Here is a 14,882-nt window from a genome sequence, read left to right as displayed (position 1 = left end):
AAAAATAAGAAATGTTTCACAAAGACATTGTTTCTCTCTTCTGCTCAATATTTACAGTACATAGGAGCAAGTAATAGGTTTATTCCATGCTGAAAAGAGAAGAGAGCACCTCACACTCACACCTGAAGATGGCTTCACAGCCGAAACGTTTTCTCTCTTCTCTTTTCAGTATGGAATACACATATTACTTGTTCCTTTGCAGACTACACATGCTGACACAGCTACCCACCTGAACTATTTACAGTACATTACCACTGAAGATGTGCTAATTTCCCATATGGAATCAATTTTACCCTAAACTTAATATTTAACAAACTATTGCTATTGCATTGGTCTTTCCATCGAATTGAAAACAATAGCTTGAATAACATATTATCCATATGCTTGTGTGAATGAGTTTTTCCAGCTCCTCTCACAGAAAAGGAGGCTCTTCTCTGGCCCCAGACATTGTGAGTCGGAGACAAGGCACCAGGCTTTTGGATACAGGGCTAGGATTTACCAGCCTGGGTTCCTGTTACTTTTTAGGCACCTGCAGGCTTGTAGTGATGTCAGTGGGACATGCACTTCTTATCCAATCAGCACTAACTCTCCTGTCAGGAGCACATTATTCCCTCCACTGGCTGAATGCTGCCCAGCCTGGCTTCTTGTGATTGTTTGGATTTTTTCATTTGGGGGTGCAAGGGTCCTCATTTACAGTATGGAGCTTTAGGTTTATCCTCTTATCTCGTTATTAATATGAAGACTTCAACATGTCAAAGAAGGTGAATGCTTGCACAGGTTCACCTGCATCATCATCCACAAGTTGTGGTCCACAGGTTGTTGCTGCCTACAGAGAAATAAAGGAATAACAAGCCATTCCTAAGCCAATGGGTATAATATGAGAAATATGACTAATTGTGAGTTGCCCATCTATTCATTTTCTAACCACTTCTTTCAATTTGGGGTTGTGAGGGAGCTAGAGCCTATCCCAGAAAGGCAGGGTAAACTCTGGAGGGGCCTCCAGTCCGTCATAGAGCACACAGATACAGACACATATACTCACGCCAGGGCCAATTTTCCCAGAACCCATTTGTCCTACCTGTATGACTTTGGACTGTGGGAGGAAACCAGAGCACCAAGAGGAAACTCGTGCGAACACAGGGAGACGTGAGTGCCAAAATTAATCTTTAATGTATGATTGAATTTCTGAGGATAACTGTCCTTGCTAACTGCAACATCACTTTGCGTGTCTTGCACCTAAAATCACATCTGCTTTTGTTTGTCACACATTTTTCCCACCACCTACTGAAGGTTGCTCAGCCTGACCTCGTGTGATTATTGTGTGTGTTTACACATGTATAGCCAATTGATTTATCCGCACAGTGAGAAGATGATGTCATTTCTTTGTTATTGCGTTTCTTTGTTCCTTCCACAGCTTGTTCTGCCTGTTTTATTTATTTTTTCTGATTTTTTCTGTGGCCTGCATTACCACCGCCGCATGACCGTCACATCAGTCTGTCGCAATCCTGGGATTCTTCTTACTTCAGAGTGTGAATCAGCAGCAGCTCTCTCTGCTTGTGTTCTGTACTCATTGCTGATCATCCCAGCAATCTGAAATCCCCCACCAACGCCAGTACAATAGGGTCACTCTCCTTGCATGTTTTTTTTTCCAGCAAAGCTCTTAACAACCCATTTGGTTTAATTGAAGCAGTTTAAATACTTTTCCCAGCTTGAAGAGACCTATAAAGCTGTTCAGTGTACTTCCATGACTTAAACTTAAACCCTAAGTGCAATGTAGTTTATGTGAGATCAGAAGTATCCTTGTTGAAGTATCTAAAAGTAGTAGCTCACAGATATAAACAAGCCTTGCCATTGGACTATCAAACTACCATTTGACCACTCAAATAAGATCTATGTAGTGTGACAAGTGCAGCTTATTCTCCAATTGGATTTGATCGGGATCAGACTCCAGGGCCAAATGGAATCCTCTTGTTCGGAAATCGTCTTGTGTTCGCTGTGTCAATCCCCAGTCAACAGAGAATTCTGCTACCCCAAAAGGCCACGTCTTCTGCTATTGAAGAATTTCGCACTATCTAGCTGCTAATAAATGACCCTTCTCAGCAGCTGAGAAATGAATCTCTGTAATCCCACACATAGCACCAATGTCCCCTATTTATCCTGAGAACAACAGCAAGAACAAAGGATAAATGGTCCATCTTCTGATTTTTGCACAACTCACTGTATTGTTCTGCCTAGGTATTGCTGTTTAATGTTTTAGAATATTCTGCATTAATAATGTTCTGATAGATTAATATACTGTACATATTACTGCAGGCTATAATTTTGGTCTTTCCAACTGATAAGATACTGAATAGACCTGATAACGTTTACAGATTTTATTCTGCTCCCCCACTGAAGATTTTCAGGCACATTTTGACTTTGATATCCATGTTATCTGTTTTCTTTGTGTTTACATAACAATCAGTCCATGCAGCTTGGGACAAAAACCATGCAGCTGCCCACGCCGTAATAACAGGCAGGTATGCAGGTACTTCAACGCGTTGATCTTTGACACTCGGTGTTGGATTCTTCGATACAATTGAAGGAATTGTTCATTATTGCCTTATAAATAGGATCTAATCTTGAAACTTAGATTAATATACTTCTTGTAGTCCTTTAGTGTAGATTTGCTGAGCTTGGTCTTTGCAAAACTGCTAACAGGTACCTAATTCTTGTAGTATTTGAACAGAAATAAAGGTTGTCTTTGGATCTTTATTGAGAAGGATTTTAAGAATTTTTCAGAGGTTGTTCTTTTGGTTGTATTTGAATTCAGTTTGTATTTGTATTTTGAGAGATCCATCTCTGCAATGATATTCTTAGGTTATCTGTCTCATTTTCAATGCATAGTATTGTAACAAAACGTTTAAGAGCATTAAGTTTTCAATCTACATTAACAATAATTATTCTTTTGCTTAACTTTTTCTCATCCTTTCTGAATTTGGAAATTAGGGTACGTAATACTTAAATGCACATTCACAGCTGTAGTTTATTTGTAAGAATTATATATTTTCATACTTAATTTGTGCCATACAATTGTACCATAAAACAAATTTAAAATAATCTTGATCCATACCTATCCAGAACTGCTCGGTAAGCTATTTACTCAGCCTTGACACAGAGGCTTCTTGCTTGCCATTCATATTTAGGTTATTATTTTTTACATATTGATATAAATTATATATAATATGAAAAAATTGAACCTCTCTTACTCTGATCTAGTCAAACACCAAGTTTCAAACAATTTGTGCTATAAATTCATTTGTCTTCATTCATTGCTGTAAATGGGTCTACATCCTTCCTTCCTCCTTTTAAAGATCAGAATTAATGTTACTTGATTTTTTTTGTGTTTGTTATTTATGGTATTATGTAATGGAATAAAGATTGTACACAGTATGGAAAATACAGTAGCTCTGACTATAGGAAAATCAAATGTGTCTTCTATAGCACAGTCCTTCAAAAAGTGCTCTGAACTAAGACTTTACACACATTTGATGAATCATTGCAGTAAATCCATGTTGTACACAACCTGGAGGGGAAACTCAAATGTATTTATTTACCTGAAAAACTAAAGGATGTTTTTAGGTGTTACACAAGGTTTAAAAGGTTTAAAAAATCAGTTTAAGGATGTTTTGGCCAAAGACGTAGAGAAAGAAATGTACATCTATCTGCAATCTAATCTATCTGATGTGACTCGCTGCCCCCAAACCAAACCCTTCCAGGATTATTGACAAACTCTTAACTTTGCTGAGGAGCTTGCTGCAGATATCTCTAAAGGACAGCTCTAATGGAGTCATCCTATTCCCTTGGCAGAATAAGAGCTTGATATTTTATATTTAAATGTTCTGCACATTAGAGAAGAACATTAACTGGCAACATTCCTGACAATTTTGATTGATTTGTCCCCTTTTGTGTCCATAAACAACACCTACACAACGCTGTTTCAAAAACGCTGCTAAACTTGGTTTATCCTTCCAAAAACAACAAACTCCTCTATGCCATGGTTGTTTCTCTTGGGCTCCTCAAATCAGGTCAAATGTATAAAAGAGCAGCTACTTGGCTTAGTTTTCCTTTTTTATTATAAGTGGCACCCTTAAAGAATGGTGCTGCGTCTTCTGTGCCAATATCACAAGATGTCTTTACAGCCCTGGATCTCTGGACTTTGAGACTCTTATCTGTTTTGCATATATAAATATGGAAACATGTGTGGGGTTTTCATCTGTTTGGGTCCTCAAGCAGATACAGGTAAAATTGGTTTGTTTCTCTACTATTAGTCATAGGATTTGCAAGAATTGTTACTGATCCTCATAACTGGGAATTGAAAGTGTTTGCGGTTAGCAAACTTGCATAACAATGTAATCTATGATGTTTTTTATCTACAACACTCATTTCTTTTCAGGTGTGACTGTTCAATATGAATTGTTATGTGTTTTATTTTGTTTTTTTGCATCTGAGACATGCAATGTATTCTGAGAGGCATTAAAAAATGTAACAAATGTATGCTGTAACCAATAACATCTGTTACATCTTAATCTTTCTCTCTGTATTTTAGAATGAGAATATATGAATCTGAAGCAGCGCCTATTCATTTTGAATCAATTTAATTCCAGTTTTCAACTGCAGGAATGATTCCACTGTCCGAGGAAGTCAGTTGCATGTATTGCACAGTGCACTGCTCTGTTCTCTTAACTAAACCTCTTTAATTCCTTTAATTCTGAACACAGGGGGACCACAGGACTCTCCACTGTTGCTTCTCAAACCATCAAACATTCCAGGCAAGAGAGACAGAATTGCTGGAGAGGTACAATGGCAAGACCGACTATCTTAGCAGGTAAGGTCTCATGTTTAAACAGCCATAATTACCCTTTTCAACTTCTGAAATGCTTTTGCTGGTGAACTTAGCAACCCATTAGAGGTCTAAGATGCTGACTGTAAGTGACAGCAATGAAGCTGTTACATCAGCCAGTATCATGCAAATACTGTACTTCCATTTACTGTAAATTGCACTGAAAGTGGATATTCTGCACCACATGCTGGTCAGTATGTATGAAAGGAGATAGAATATAAATCCTTCCAAAATCCCAGGGGACACACCTTTCCACACTACCCCTTGTATTATTAGGCGGATCGTCATTTAATTAGTCTACCGTAGTCTACTACTACTACAGTCTACCATATTCGAAAGCTTCACATCAGTGCTATAGCCAATGTTTCCAAAGGGTTCAGAAATATATTTTGTTCTACTTTGTAGTTTTTCTAGTCTCTGTCTTGGAATTAAATTCCTCTCTCCTTTTTTAAACCATCTCCAGGCTTGGGTCTGGTGTTGTGTCTTCAGGCATGTAAGTACTCTCACTTCTCATTAAAAAAAACTAAAACAAATCAAAGTTTAAAGGTTGTATTCTTGTGACCTCTGACCTTTGCCAGCAAAACAGCCTCTTACATAGAGTATTGACAATATACTTTGACTGTTTTTCTGTAACAAACCTCTTAAGTATCTGGAACCATAGCTGGTGGGTTGTGGGTTAGACTCCCCGGTTGTGAGTTCACTGTAGTTATACCTAGGAATTTACCCCAACTACTCCATTCTGCCCCTGCTGTAGAAATTGGCACCAGTAATGCTGGGTAATTACTGTGGAGGGGACCAATCATGTCCGCTCTAGTCCATTTAACACAACAGAAAGGAAAGGAGTTCCCCACTGCACACCACTAGAGGGCCCTCAAGCCAGTCCCTCTCTAAGTAGTTCAGTGTGAGAATGTAAATCGTCACCAACTGGGTCTTCATTAGAAACCCTATATAACATTCTCACGCGATCTCCCTGTGTTCGCCTCAGAACCATGGCACCAGTCATCAGACTGCGGGCGTCCATTTCCACTCTCTTATAGAGATCTCAACCATCGCGTAGAAATTCGTACAATTTCATCATTGCTTGAGGGAGAACAATACTTAGTGACTACATGTCAGCTCTCTACCTCTGCCAGAGACATCAACCCTACGCCGGTGAAAAGGCAGCCACAAAACCCACACTGTTACAAACTAAACTTTAAAAAGTGTTTCACAAATTAAACCAAAAGTAGACCCCAGGAGTAGAAAGGCTAGACTAATAACTATGGTCTCCTGTTGTTGTTTGTCAAATGTTCCCTTAACAAAGCTCACTGTTCACTGTTGTGCTCGCCGTTCCAGGTTCTGCCGCCAAGCTGGTGTGCTACTTCACTAACTGGTCCCAGTACAGACCTGGAACTGGACGGTTTTTGCCTGACAATGTGGACCCTCACTTGTGCACCCACCTGATCTATGCTTTCTCCGTCATCAATTATAACAACGAGCTGGTCACCTACGAGTGGAATGATGAGACTCTGTACCAGTCCTTCAACGGCCTAAAAAACAAGTGAGTATGTGTCCTCTTGTTTGTGTGTGGGCATTGATTTATATGAAAGTGTACCAGATTAGTCCTACAAAGTGTCATACTCCTGCTAATTACAAAAATAATCTATAGATGAGTTGTATATTCCAATTCTAAAAAGCACTTCAAGTCAGGGATTTATAGCTCCAGGCCTTGGGATCTGGAATCATCCAAATTTCACTTCACCTGCGTAATTTTACTTGATAAATTGATCCAGTTAAGGTATAAGCTCCTCCAAAGCTGTTGACTATTCAAAAAGACACAGAAGATCTGTTAGGTTCTGGACTCCCTCCAAGACCAGAGTTTTTTTTTTTCCAGGAAGGCTGAAACACACTCTGAAAAGATGATTTCTTGCCTGCTTCCCCTCTACAGGAGAGGCCGATGCATGATATTCTTTTGTGCTCTTGTACAGGAACTCTCAGCTGAAGACTCTGCTGGCTGTGGGAGGGTGGAACTTTGGGACAAGCCAGTAAGTACTGTTAATGATGGGACCCTTGGTGGCAGCAATAGTAGAAGCAGCTTGAGGTGAATGTTTTGCACCAACCTCAATGTCAGTCATTCTGCACGCACTGTGCACTGTTAATAAACTGCCCAAGCCTAAAAACGACATCAGATCAGACTATTCCAACCATCCAACTATTCCAATTCAAACATTTACCAGAAACAGCAGGTCCAAGGGTAATCTAGGAGCTATCAGCAGTGTACAATAAATGGTCACCTCTAGTACCTGCAGGCCCGGTCTGGTGTGGGAAATGCCTGGGAGTTCTGGTTCACCTATGGATTCACCCATCTCACTCCAGGTTCACCATCATGGTTTCTTCAGCTGCAAACCGGCAGAGGTTCATCCAGTCGTCCATCCGTTTCTTGCGGACGCACGGCTTCGACGGGCTGGACCTGGACTGGGAATACCCTGGAGCGCGAGGGAGCCCCCCAGAGGACAAGCAGAGGTTCACAGTGCTGGTTAAGGTGGGTGAAGTCACGTAGGTCTTCCTCACAGCTCACTGTTCTCCATCACTCTCAGGTCATCAGATCTTCGTCATTCTGTGAGATATGGAGGGGGGGCTGGTTTTAGCAAGATGCAAGAGGTTACCTACAGCTCCTCTCTGAAGCTGGCTTGGATGTCTTTATTGAAGTTATAACTAATGATGGCAGCAACAGAATGAAATCTGAAGTTTTCAAAAAAACATGTTTTCTACTTATGTAGAAGAAAAAGCTTATATTCTTATTGAGTGGCACTTCACCATGAAACGCAAGGATGCCACGAAACATACAGCCAACGCTACAAAAGTAGCTCATAACTTTTGACATAAGGAGAAGAACTGGAAAATCATAGTTTGGCCAAGTCAGTCTCCATTGAGCATGTATTTTACATGCAGAAGTAAAACTGAAGTCAGGCCACCCCAAGAATATCTTTTATCTTCTGAAAGGTAATTGAAGTCAAGTAACATGATAACGTGAAATCACAGGGATGATCACAAAGTATGTTTTTGCTCTTATACAGCCTATGCATCATGTTACTCAAAAACATAATGTGTATTACATAGTATTTCATGATCAGAACAAGTATTTAAAGCAAAAATAACAGGTTTTACTTTTCTGTCCCAATTATCCCAAGACACCATCATCACTGCAAAATCTTGAATTAATTAAGTAACAAAATAGTGCAGGATGGAGAGAGCACGGAGTGTGAATCAAAGAAGCAGAAAGAAATGAAGAGAAAGAAGAGCAATATGAAAAAAGAATGGCTGTTATATGCGTAAACAGTAAATTTGAGATATAATCATTAAGGACAAGTTGGAAAAAAAACAAAATCAGATCAGAGGTAAGAAAAAGGATAACAAGCTCAGTTAGGAAAACCAAGTCTGTACTGCAGAACAAAGTAAAACCTGTTTTAATTTTCTTTAAGGGTTGGTGGGGGGGGAGGGTATGCAGTGGCTCAAGCTGGCAAACATCTGATTTAATTTTTTATCACCTGCAGGAGCTACTGGCAGCATTTGAACAGGAAGCCCTTAGCTCCCGGAAACCCAGACTGCTGCTCACGGCCGCAGTGGCTGCTGGGAAAGCCAACATTGACAACGGCTACGAGATTGCCGAGATTGCCAAGTGAGTGTGAGCCTCGCCTTATTCTATTTGACTTTCTCCTGTGGTTGAGAAAGACATCAAGACAGATTTGCAAATAGGTTTCCCACAAGCCACATCTCAAAACATGGGTTGCGAAACCTATCAAGAGCAGAAATGCTTTGTCATCATTACAGCTGCTGTTTTGACTCACATCAGCAGACAGGAAGAAGGGGGGAAAACTTCTTTCTGTTTCTGCATTGCCCATTTTGGAAAAAAATTGACTCACTGAGGACAAAGGACCTTGTGATCAAGCGGTGTCAGCCTGGAGATATTGACCGTGTAGCATCATGCAGGCATTAGTGTGGAATGTTAAAAGAAGACTTGATCACATTATAGCTGCATGAAATGGTTATTCAATTATAAAAATGATCCAGGCTTGAACCCACAAGTCTGGAATCGTGGAATTTGACCTGCACTTGAGAGTGCAACATTACTAGTGCAGTAGTAACCATCCAGAAGCACTAGCACTAAAATCATTTTAATGGAAATAGTTTGATTAGGAAAACTAAAATCAGAAAACAAGAATATCTAGCCACATGAATCAGTTAACCCAATTTCCCTACAGGTGCTGATCAGTCAGCATGCACTTGTCAGTGAAGCTAGTCTTCACATTAAGAGTTAATCATTACCATCAGGATCACACAAAACCTATTCCTGAACATAGCATCTAAATTCCAATTTCAGAAAGCATAATATTGTAACGCAACGGGGGCTCAGGCGGATCAGGTCGGCCCCATCCCGACTGAGGCTCGAACCCGGGACTCCCGCTTCTCTCTGCAGCGACCTAGCCCCGTGAGCTAAAGAGAGATCTCTCTACAGCCCAGTAGCTGTAGTCCTGCTATCACAGGGAAGGGCGGTGATGTCACCTGCTCTATTACGCCGGCTCTTACACAGTGCCTGTCGGCCGTAAGCGTTACACTCTCCCCCGCTTAAATCGCCGTCCCCGGCGAAGGGCTATCCCACCCCACTCTGACACCAATGTAACGCAAGGGGGGCTCCGGCGGGAGCGCCCTCGCCGCATTAGGTCGGCCCCATCCCGACTGAGGCTCGAACCCGGGACTCCCGCGTCTCTCTGCAGCGACCCAGCCCCGTGAGCTAAAGAGAGATCTCTCTACAGCCCAGTAGCTGTAGTCCTGCTATCACAGGGAAGGGCGGTGACGTCACCTGCTCTGGTACGCCGGCTCTTACACAGTACCTGTCGGCCGTAAGCATTACAATATAACAGTGAGAGAAGACATACAGTACCCAACAGCACCATTCTGTCACATTTTCCTGCTATAAAACAATCAATAAGTTTCAAGTAGGATTCAATTCAATTCTGTTGTGCACAAGTAAAATTTTTCTAATGCGCTACAGTAATACTAGACCATAACACGGACATTACTGCAGAACAACAAGATTATTATACAAATTTCTGTGCACGATAATGTCATCCTCCACACTCCTCCTTAAAAACAACTATACATGTTGCAGGTATTGACCACATATAGTGGGTGGCCACATGTATCTCTCATTGCACGACTAAAGACTAAAGCATATCTTCAGGTACCTGGACTTCATCAGTGTGATGACCTATGATTTCCATGGAGCTTGGGATCCCTTCACTGGACACAACAGCCCCCTGTACCGTGGCTCCACTGACCAGGGAGACCTCATCTACTTCAACATTGTGAGTAAAAAGCACTGCTTTGTACTTCAATGATTTGAAGTGCCCTTCATGTAACGTTTCCCACTGGTGGGGATTACAGCACTATGGGACAAGTGGCAGTGTCTTAAATGTTCTTTTTTCTCTTTCATTCTCGTTTCTCCTCCTCTGTTTGTCCTCTCCCACTCCGTACCTCTCTCCCTGGCCTCAGGACTTCGCTATGAAGTACTGGAGGGATCAGGGAGCTCCCCTGGAGAAGCTCCTCATGGGATTCCCCACCTATGGGCGCACGTTCCGCCTTATCTCCTCCCAGAACGGAGTCGGGGCTCCTGCCAATGGTGCCGCCTCCGAAGGCCCGTACACCCGTGAAGCAGGCTTCTGGTCTTACTACGAGGTGAGCAGGGAAAGAAATCTGAGCAGAACAGCATCTTCACACCATGTTGCAACCCAGTCCAAGCGCAGTGTGGCGTGAGTGCTCAGGGTCTAAAGAGGCAGAGGTGGCCTTCACTTTCGTATATAACATGTTGTATACGCTGCCTAGGTTTCAACTCTTCTGGCGGCAAGCTTAAAATCACTCACTATCTTTGTGAGATTTTCACACCAAGGAGGTTTTGACTAAAAGCTGTGCATCTTCGTGGACGTGCTCCTAAATCTCAGCTCCTCATTCACAAAGTAGACCATCCTACAGTAGAAGGTGGTGGAGTTTTCTTAAAATGAGACTTTCTGAACCTTGGCCCAGTTAGGTTTCTGAATGTCCCAACAGACACTTCTTGTCTTCCTTTTCAGATCTGCTCTTTCCTCCAAAGCGCCACTATCCAGTGGATAGAAGACCAGAAGGTGCCCTACGCCACCAGAGGAAACGAGTGGGTTGGCTTTGATGTCAAGAAGAGCTACGAGACTAAGGTACCCTTGAATAGAGCCCACAGAGTCACCTTTTGCCTCTGCAGGTCTGTGCAGGAAATACAAAATAATTCCAGGTTGTACCAGGGCAGAGACATACTGTAGATCCAGGTTGAGGTTTTTCCCGTCTAATTTTGAAATCAAATACTTTTTTTAGCTTTATTTTTTTTACCCACCCAGTTTAGTCTCCAATTGCTTTTTTAAGAGTATGATCTCCCTTCCCTGTTAGTTCTCAGCAGTTGGGCAGCTTGAATGAGTGCCTTGCTGGGACTGTACTAAGTTAAAGATACAGCAGAGTGACATTTTGTGTGCAGGCTGGTGTGCACAAAATGAAATAGGCAGTCTATTTTAGGGAGTCCATAACTAAAACCTGAAGGAAAAGCATATAGGGTGACAAAAGGGAAAGATACTGTAGGAGTTGGTATTGCAAAATACAAGCAGACTTTCCTACCTTATGCCCTTGCAACCCATTATCTCGCGCTGTTTCTGTTTTATGTTTCCATTTGCACATATACATGTTCTGCCCCCATAAACCTCTCTTCCCATTTCTCCTTCTTTCAGGTTCGATGGCTGAAGGACAACAAGTTTGGAGGGGCCTTCGTGTGGGCCCTGGACCTGGATGACTTCGCTGGGGAGTTCTGCAAAGAAGGGACATACCCCCTCATCTCCCACCTCCGCACGCTGCTCTCTTCTGGTAAACCTTCTAAATCCCAGCTCCTCATTCACAAAACAGAATATCCCTTGGTAGAAGGTTTTGGACAAAATAATTCCCTTGATCTCCATCTGCTATCCCAGGGGAGGAAATAAAATGGGTTTTGTACTCTTGGCTCTTCCTCAGAGCTGTTTACCATTGTGCACCTTACATTTTTAAGTCTATTCCCAAAACACCTCCCTAGACTGCATTTTTGAGCTGTGGTTTTGCAATATAGTCAGTCAAGTTCTGGCAATCTTTTGAAAAGAGGTTCCAGGGAAAGTGTCTCTACAGCCAGTTATTAAGACTGCCTCTTGTCAGACTGTCGTAGTCCTATTACACTCACTGCATTTGAATTAATAAAATTCCATAGGATCTTAAGGGTTTAAATGTTGAAGCTCTTATCTATAGGCTGTGCTGTTACAGTCTGCTATGTTTGTCTTAAGCAGTCTCCGATGGCTTCTTCTTTTGTTCTTTTGTTCTTTTGTTTGTTCCCAGGAAAGAAATGAAAAGAATTGAGAAATAATTTCACTTTATACACTATTAACTTCCTGGAATCTTGTTGACTGTTCTGTTAAACAACAGTATTGTTTTTAAGTAACTAGTTGGATTAAAAAAGAAGGTGGGTTGAATATAATGGACATCATTAAAGAGATGTACATTTATTAATTCTCTATTGCAAAACCATTATAAAATACTTTGATGTCCAATCTACCACCTGTTGTTTGTCCATTATCTGAGAAGCGTTAGTTCTTTACCTTTTAGACTCTTATCTAATTTCAAGTAAAGCTTTGCCCAGGTCCACACCTGTGATCCCCAGTAACAGTTCTAAATATCATCAATATCTTTAATATCTTATCTTCAATAACTTTATAACCTTCCCACGTCTTTTTAAGGATTAGAAATAGCACAAGGCCTTCACACATATCTCATGCAACTTCAGTGTTCTCAGTAGGGAAGCTAAGCTTCAGTCCTCAATAGCCTTTGGCCTGAATATTTTATTAGGATCTTAAAACCCCCCAGCTGCTTAAGACTTAGTAGATATATTGAAATGGTGAAAGATTAACTGACATGAATCATTAAAAGCTCTGACTCAGGGCAGCCTTGGGAGAGTGACCAAACTGGCACATTGACCTTCTTCAAGTCATACATCCTGTCCAGTCTCCCTTCTGCTGTATTTTTGTGCTTGTTAATGATGTCTGTGACTTTGTGCTTTGTGAAAAATAGGGGATATTCATGTACTGCTCAGTTTGAAAACATCATCCATGTTTGGCTAGTTTTTATATTAAAAAATAGACCCCAAAAAAGCAATGCTTCACGATATCAAGATTTTTTTTCCCCTGGGCTCTGGTTCATGACACTTTGGCACCATCATTCTTTGAAGATTAGGAGTGGAAAAATGGACGTAAATTGCTGTGTGGAATAATCTTAGAGCAGTAGTTAACTGATGTTTTCTTTTTTCTTCACCATTGCCAGATTTGCCAACATTGCCACCACTTCCCCCTGTACCTACCCCTGGAGCCAACTCCACCACCACCACTACTACCCCTTCAGGTAGCAACATCGACCCTCGGTTCTGTGTGGGCAAAGTCGATGGACTATATGCCAATGTACACGACCCCAACTCCTTCTACCAGTGCTCCCGAGGAGTCACCTATATCCAGAGGTGCCAAGTGGGCCTGGTGTTCAAAGATAAATGCAAGTGCTGTGACTGGCCTTAACCTGACAGAGAAGAAATCAAAGGCCACCAGTATCTGACCTGCCTGTTTGGAACTGGTATTTCATCAGCAGAAATTCAGTGAATGAAATAACCTGCTAAAAAGAGAATATAATCAATTATTTCAAAATCTTTTCACAGCTTTATTAAACAACAAAGAAGATTCTTAAAAATATATCAACATCTCCTATTTGTAATTTTTTGGGAGACATCACCAAATTTGGTCATTTTATTTTAACGGTGGCGCATTGAAGAAGACAATCAGTATGTTTTACTCTGCTGCTCCTTATGTCCTGCTGCACAACTTTATGCTGTTCCCTCAATAAAAGAGTTCATATTTTCTATTTTTCTGCCTGTTTGTGTTTGATTTTATGGACTATGCATCATAAAATGTGGTTGACTTGCAAAGTTTGAATTTGGTTTTCTTACTAACTTAAAAAGGAAATAGAACAAAACTGATACATAAACCTAGGACCTGAGTTACATCCAAACTTCCACCTACCTTCAGTCATAAATTAATTTCTTTATTGCATTTTTCAGTTTGTCTTTGCTACTACCCTGCAGAATTCCAGTATTCAGGCACCAGCTTCATTGCAATTTATGGGCAGGTGCAACTTCTGATCTGGTTCAATATCATTTTAAGATTCTTCAGCATATATAATAGTACCTCACAGATTTTGGTATCTCAAATCCTTTAATGTAATTACAATAGAGGGCCAAATAAAATCTAGTGTTTTCATCAGGCAACATGATATCTGTATCCGTCTGATCTTTAATCTTTGCAACAAAGTGATAATAGACTAATTAGGTAGCACAAAAGTAACACAATAATAACTACTAAGAGTGACTGACCCTCTAGTAGAGGTAAGATTCTTGTAGTCATATACTAAATGACTGTTACAGACAGAGTGATCCTTTGGCTGTTCAATTCAATAGTGATGTACAGTACCTCACATAGTCTTATCTTTCATGTTGTTCACATCTTTCTCCTTGCCAAGGCAGACATATACTAATGGTAAACTGCTCCTGAAGGTAAAATTGTCCTAGTTTAATCCATGCCTCTCTGTCTGTTGGTCCCAAGTACCGGCATTATAAAATATATCATAACAATAGTTTTTTAATCCATTAATAATTATTTGGGTACACAGATACTTTTGGTCACCTTTAAACGGTGAGCAGACAGGTTTCTTAATGAGTAGGATTGTTTCTCAGGACTACAAAAAATTGTGTTAAAAACAAGTAATTTCATGAAAATCTGAGATCCCCACTGAGTTGACTCAAAATTTAATTAGAACTGATTAGGAAACAGTACCAATATACACGATCCTTAATAATGCAACAGAAGCAGAAGATCGTGCCCTGCTTGAGTAA

General features: G+C 40.9%; 1 protein-coding gene across 1 annotated transcript; it reads left to right on the top strand.

The window, feature by feature from the left end:
• Positions 1 to 4,148: 4,148 nt before the first annotated feature.
• Positions 4,149 to 13,855, top strand: LOC148658789 (acidic mammalian chitinase-like). The gene is made up of 12 exons (XM_088640422.1): positions 4,149 to 4,281; positions 4,761 to 4,867; positions 5,346 to 5,375; positions 6,218 to 6,422; positions 6,850 to 6,906; positions 7,238 to 7,403; positions 8,416 to 8,540; positions 10,104 to 10,227; positions 10,415 to 10,597; positions 10,990 to 11,106; positions 11,665 to 11,797; positions 13,271 to 13,855. The coding sequence occupies exons 2-12, from the start codon at positions 4,843 to 4,845 to the stop codon at positions 13,513 to 13,515; spliced, it is 1,410 nt and encodes a 469-aa protein (XP_088496548.1). The 5' UTR covers positions 4,149 to 4,281; positions 4,761 to 4,842; the 3' UTR covers positions 13,516 to 13,855.
• Positions 13,856 to 14,882: the final 1,027 nt, after the last annotated feature.

The sequence above is a fragment of the Lepisosteus platostomus genome, chromosome 7, assembly GCF_059453375.1.
Source record: "Lepisosteus platostomus isolate fLepPlt1 chromosome 7, fLepPlt1.hap1, whole genome shotgun sequence".
NCBI lineage: Eukaryota > Metazoa > Chordata > Actinopteri > Semionotiformes > Lepisosteidae > Lepisosteus > Lepisosteus platostomus.
This window is presented reverse-complemented; position numbering and strand designations above follow the sequence as displayed.